The 1017-nt window shown below is 39.5% G+C and overlaps 1 protein-coding gene across 1 annotated transcript; it reads right to left on the bottom strand.

Annotated features, from left to right (window-relative positions):
- Window positions 1-1012, bottom strand: LOC106867125 (heat shock protein 83; the record flags this gene model as incomplete). Its single annotated transcript, XM_014933682.1, has 2 exons — window positions 1-284; window positions 386-1012. Coding segments are annotated over 2 exons (846 nt in total), but the record flags the coding sequence as incomplete, so codon positions are not given.
- Window positions 1013-1017: the final 5 nt, after the last annotated feature.

The raw sequence follows: 1017 nt of genomic DNA, 5'->3' as shown, positions 1-1017 counted from the left end.
AAATAAAAACAATCTATTCATTCAATGTAAAGCCATTTGAATGAAAATAGTTTCAACCAAATGAATCAACTCACCTTAACAGCAAGATGTTCCTCCCAATCGTTGGTCAACGACTTGTAGAATTCCCCATACTCTTCATTTTTAATATCATCAGGGTTCCTACTCCAGATGGGTTTAGTTTTGTTCAATTCTTCATCTTCAAAGTATTTTTCTTTGATGCTCTTCTTTTTCTTGCCTTTTGACGTCTCTTCATCTTCTACATCTTCAATCTTAATCTTGTCTTCCTGCTAAGGACAATAGAAAAGTCAGATGTCACACTGCTACCACATTAACAATTAGACACCAATAAGGTAATAACTCTACAATAACCAGAAATATTACTTACACCCTCCTCTTCTTTGTCTTCTTTCTTTTCTTCTTCCTCTTCATCATCAGACACTTCCTTGCTACGTTCCTTCTCAACAAGCAGTTTGATGGGATAACCAATGAACTGACTGTGTTTCTTCACCACTTCTTTGATACGTTTCTCTTCCAAGTATTCAGCCTGGTCTTCTTTCAGGTACAGAGTGATCTTGGTACCACGGCCAAGTTGTTCACTGGTTGAGGTTTTAATGGTGAAAGTACCACCAGCAGACGACTCCCAGGTGTGCTGCTCGTCATCATTATGTTTAGATTCAACAATCACTTTGTCGGCAACCAAGTAAGCAGAATAGAAACCGACACCAAACTGACCAATCATGGAAATATCAGCACCAGACTGCAGAGCTTCCATGAAAGCTTTAGTACCAGACTTAGCAATGGTACCCAGGTTGTTGACCATATCAGCCTTGGTCATGCCGATACCAGTGTCAATAATGGTCAATGTGTTATCCTCCTTGTTGGGGATGATCTTGATGTATAAGTCCTTGCCACTGTCTAGTTTGGACGGGTCAGTCAAAGACTCGTATCTGATCTTGTCAAGAGCATCAGAAGAGTTAGAAATCAACTCCCTGAGAAAGATTTCTTTGTTGGAATAGA

Source organism: Octopus bimaculoides, unplaced genomic scaffold (genome assembly GCF_001194135.2).
Source record: "Octopus bimaculoides isolate UCB-OBI-ISO-001 unplaced genomic scaffold, ASM119413v2 Scaffold_243148, whole genome shotgun sequence".
Classification (NCBI taxonomy): Eukaryota; Metazoa; Mollusca; class Cephalopoda; order Octopoda; family Octopodidae; genus Octopus; species Octopus bimaculoides.
Note: the sequence above shows the minus strand (reverse complement) of the source record. Positions and strands in the feature narration are given on the sequence as shown.